Source organism: Dama dama, chromosome 30, assembly GCF_033118175.1.
Source record: "Dama dama isolate Ldn47 chromosome 30, ASM3311817v1, whole genome shotgun sequence".
NCBI classification, from domain to species: domain Eukaryota; kingdom Metazoa; phylum Chordata; class Mammalia; order Artiodactyla; family Cervidae; genus Dama; species Dama dama.
Genome location: NC_083710.1, coordinates 78160947 through 78165811, shown reverse-complemented (window position 1 = coordinate 78165811; position 4865 = coordinate 78160947). Strand labels below are relative to the sequence as shown.

General features: G+C 47.9%; 1 protein-coding gene across 1 annotated transcript; it reads left to right on the top strand.

The window, feature by feature from the left end:
* The first annotated feature begins 1345 nt into the window (after window positions 1–1345).
* On the top strand, window positions 1346–2944 carry LOC133049619 (beta-1,4-galactosyltransferase 3-like). The gene has a single exon (XM_061133745.1). The coding sequence runs from the start codon at window positions 2346–2348 to the stop codon at window positions 2784–2786; it is 441 nt and encodes a 146-aa protein (XP_060989728.1). The 5' UTR covers window positions 1346–2345; the 3' UTR covers window positions 2787–2944.
* Window positions 2945–4865: the final 1921 nt, after the last annotated feature.

Here is a 4865-nt window from a genome sequence, read left to right as displayed (position 1 = left end):
CAACACTTGCCTTGATGCCAATTTTTATATAAATCTTGGCTTAATGACTAATAATGGAGTTATCTAACTTTGGAGGTTGGCAAAAAAGAATTTGTTAGTGGGATGGCTCCCAGGGGGTTCTTCTAAAGCCACTGAACCCCTTTTTTCCAGTAGAGGCAGTGTTGTCCCCTGCTTTAAGCGCTGTGGGATGCTCTTCCTGGAAAATGGTTTTGGCGGAAGCTTCTTAAAACTCCACAGGGACAGGCAGATCGCATACAAACTTATGATCTTTAGAGCCACGCTAAGCCTGCAGGTGGCTATCCTCCGAGAAATAGGTTATTTATACCAGAGACCTTCGGTGCTTTCACTCCTGACACCTGCTCCTGTTAATTAGAAAATTAAATTCAGGATTTCGGGTCTGGTGTGTTAGGTTCTGACTGGGCACCAAGTCTCACCACGGGTTGGGCTACAGAGAAACCTTGTTTTCAAGGCTGTTGTTTTCCAGGAGATGGATGAGTCAGTCTTGGATCTCTGTCTCCTCCCTTCTGTTGCCTAAACTTAGTAACTCATCAAAGAGAGGAAGGGAAGGTGAACAGAAAAGCCTGTCTGTGTTAGCAGCTCCAGCAGAAGATTTGGTGTAAGATGGAGGTGGTGGAACTTTTTGGTTGTGGACAGTTTCTGGGTGAGGAGGTGATTTCAGGTATCCAATTTTTTTTTTCCTATGTATTTCATACTCTTGGAGGAAGTTGTCAGTATACTCATCTAGGACAGTGAATTCCAGACTTTTGAATTTTTATGGACCAGGAAAGCTTCTAAAAAGCTTTGGGGATCAACAGAAGTTTCTGGATTTCTCTATTTAGCCAAATAAGGCCTTTTAAAAAACTACTTTTGCCATGTAAATATTAACGTTAATCTCCACGTGTTGATGGATGCAGTTTGGTTATAGAGGAAAATTTCTTTGTCTTAATACTAAAGTACTTATGGCTTCAGGTCAGCAACTTAGTCTCAATGGTCCCAGGGGGGAAATTGCTTATCCTATACTTGTAATATCAATAACCTCAGATATGCAGATGATACCACCCTTATGGTAGAAAGTGAAGAAAAACTAAAGAGCGTCTTGATAAAAGTGAAAGAGGAGAGTGAAAAAGTTGGCTTAAAACTCAACATTCAGAAAACTAAGATCATGGCATCCGGTCCCATCAGTTCATGGATGGGGAAACAATAGAGGCAATGACAGACTTTATTTTTTGGGCTCCAAAATCACTATAGATGGTGACTGCAGCCATGAAATTAAAATATACTTGCTCATTGGAAGAAAAGCTATGACAAACCTAGACAGCACATTAAAAAGCAGAGACAGCGCTTCCAAGATGGCGGCAGCGATTCCTGCCCGGCTGTCCGGGTGGCGGTGACGACGGGCGGCAGAAGGCCAGCTGGTCCCAAGATTGCTGTTGGAGTGCTGGATGGAGCCTGTCTCTGTCTTTTGTTACATTTCCAATTTTATATAATGCTTCACATCTCTGCTCCCCCGGGACCTCCTGGAGCCCCCATGATCCTGAAGAAGACAGTTTGAATCTAGAACTCTCCTCTCTCTCTCATCCAGACCTCAGCGCAGGATGTTGCGGAGGTTGCTGGAGCGGCCCTGCACACTGGCCCTGCTTGTGGGCTCCCAGCTGGCAGTCATGATGTACCTGTCGTTGGGGGGCTTTCGAAGCCTCAGTGCCCTCTTTGGCCGAGAGCAGGAGCCGACATTTGACTATTCTCATCCCCATGATGTCTACAGTAACCTCAGTCACCTGCCTGGGGCCCCTGTTGCCCCAGGGGGCCTTCCAGCTCCTCAAGGCCTGCTGTACTGTCCAGAACGATCTCCTCTCTTAGTGGGTCCCGTGTCCGTGTCCTTCACCCCGGTGCCGTCGCTGGCAGAGATCGTGGAGAGGAACCCCCGGGTGGGGCCGGGGGGCCGATACCGCCCTGCAGGCTGTGAGCCCCGGTCCCGGACAGCCGTCATTGTGCCCCACCGTGCCCGGGAGCACCACCTGCGCCTGCTGCTCTACCACCTGCATCCATTCCTGCAGCGCCAGCAGCTTGCTTATGGCATCTATGTCATCCACCAGGCTGGAAATGGAACATTTAATAGGGCAAAGCTGCTGAATGTTGGGGTGCGGGAGGCCCTGCGTGATGAAGAATGGGACTGCTTGTTCCTGCATGATGTGGATCTCCTGCCAGAGAACGACCACAATCTGTACGTGTGCGACCCCCGAGGACCTCGGCACGTTGCTGTTGCCATGAACAGGTTTTGATACAGCCTCCCATATCCCCAGTACTTTGGCGGGGTCTCGGCGCTCACTCCTGACCAGTGCCTGAAGATGAATGGCTTCCCCAATGAATACTGGGGCTGGGGTGGTGAGGATGATGACATTGCTGCCAGGGTTCGCTTGGCTGGGATGAAGATCTCTCGTCCCCCCACATCTGTGGGGCACTATAAGATGGTGAAGCACCGAGGAGATAAGGGCAACGAGGAAAATCCCCACAGATTTGACCTCCTGGTCCGTACCCAGAATTCCTGGACTCAAGATGGCATGAACTCACTGACATACCAATTGCTGTCTCGAGAGCTGGGCCCTCTCTATACCAACATCACAGCAGACATTGGAACTGACCCTCGGGGTCCCCGGACTTCCTCTGGTCCCCATTACCCACCTGGTTCCTCCCAAGCCTTCCGTCAGGAGATGCTGCAGCACCGGCCCCCAGCCAGGCCTGGCCCTCTGCCTACTGCCAACCACACAGCTCCCCATGGTTCACACTGACTCCTTCTTAATCATGAAACTGAATCTTTCCCACTTTAATCATGAAACTGAATCGGAGGGGTTACATTTTCCCCACCCTCAGCTCCTCACTGCTCTTAGAGGGATGTGGGGGAACTGAACTTCACTGCTGTGCTGGGGGCAGGGGCCTCGCCTCACTGCTGGACTGGAGCTGGGCTCCTCTGGCCCTGGGGGTCTCTCTTTCTAGGGTCACCTGCCAGGGCTTATGACTGTGAATCCTTGATGTCACGACTTATGTGATGACTCCTAGGACTCCCCTGCCCATGGGGTAGGAGCAGGGCTGGACCCCAAATCCTTTCTTCTTCCATGGAGAGAAGAGTGATCTGGCTTCTCCCGGGACCTCTGTGAATATTTATTCTATTTATGGTTCCCAGGAAGTGTGTTTGAAGGAAGCCCCTCCCTGGGTACTTTCTGCCAGTAATGGAGTAGCTCCCTCTTTTGGACCTGGCTCAGGGGGCTGGGATTTTGATATATTTTCTAATAAAGGACTTTGTCTCGAAAAAAAAAAAAAAAAAAAGCAGAGACATTAATTTGCCAACAAAGGTCCATCTAATCAAAGCTATGGTTTTTCCAGTAGTCATGTATGGATGTGAAAGTTGTACTATAAATACTGCTGAGTGCTAAAGAATTGATGCTTTTGAACCGTGGTGTTGGAGAAGACTCTTGAGAGTCTCTTGGACTGCAAGGAGATCCAACCAGTCCATCCTAAAGGAGATCAGTCCTGGGTGTTCATTGGAAGGACTGATGCTGAAGTTGAAACTCCAATACTTTGGCCACCTGATGCGAAGAACTGACTCATTGGAAAAGACCCTGATGCTGGGAAAGATTGAAGGCGGGAGAAGAAGGGGACAACAGGGGATGAGATGGTTGGATGGCATCACCTACTCGATGGACATGAGTCTGAGTAAGCTCAGGGAGTTGGTCATAGACAGGGAAGCCTGGCGTGCTGCAGTCCATGGGGTTGCAAAGAGTCAGACACGACTGAGCGACTGAACTGAACTGATACTTGTAACTTTTCTGTAAGTGTCTGATTTTTTAAAATTTATTGAATTAAAAAATAATTACCTAAAGAAAAAAAAAGACTTTTGTATCACCATTTCACTTAGAAACTGACATTTAAATAGCCCTACTTTTTCCTATGACAGAAGGATTTAATTTTCGACAAAAAGGCAAACTTTTAAGTTTGACTCTTGTAGGTCTTCATGGAACTGTTCAGCTTCAGCTTCTTCAGCATTACTGGTTGGGGCATAGGCTTGGATTACCGTGATATTGAATGGTTTGCCTTGGAAATGAACAGAGATCATTCTGTCATTTTTGAGATTGTATCCAAGTACTGCATTTTGGACTCTTTTGTTGACCATGATGGCTACTCCATTTCTTCTAAGGTATTCCTGCCCACAGTAGTAGATATGATGGTCATCTGAGTTAAATTCACCCATTCCAGTCCATTTTAGTTTGCTGATTCCTAGAATGTTGATGTTCACTCTTGCCATCTCCTGTTTGACCACTTCCAATTTGCCTTGATTCATGGACCTAACATTTCAGGTTCCTATGCAATATTGCTCTTTACAGCATTGGACCTTGCTTTTATCACCAGTCACATCCACCACTGGGTACTGTTTTTGCTTTGGCTCCATCCCTTCATTATTTCTGCAGTTATTTCTCCACTGATCTCCAGTAGCATATTGGGCACCTACCGACCTGGGGAGTTCCTCTTTCAGTATCCTATCATTTTGCCTTCTCATACTGTTCATGGGGTTCTCAAGGCAAGAATACTGAAGTGGTTTGCCATTCCCTTCTCCAGTGGACCACCTTCTATCAGAGCTCCCCACCATGACCTATCCATCTTGGGTGGCCCCACACAACATGGCTTAGTTTCACTGAGTTAGACAAGGCTGTGGTCCTGTGATCAGGTTGGCTAGTTTTCTGTGATTATGGCTTCAGTGTGTCTGCCCTCTGATGCCCTCTCACAACACCTCTCCTCTTACTTGGGTTTCTCTTACCTTGGATGTGGGGTAACTCTTCACAGCTGCTCTAGCAAAGCGCAGCCACTGCTCCTTA

Bases quoted from the DNA above. Each gene is read 5' to 3' on its own strand.
- LOC133049619 (XM_061133745.1), top strand. From the start codon at position 2,346: ATGAATGGCTTCCCCAATGAATACTGGGGCTGGGGTGGTGAGGATGAT.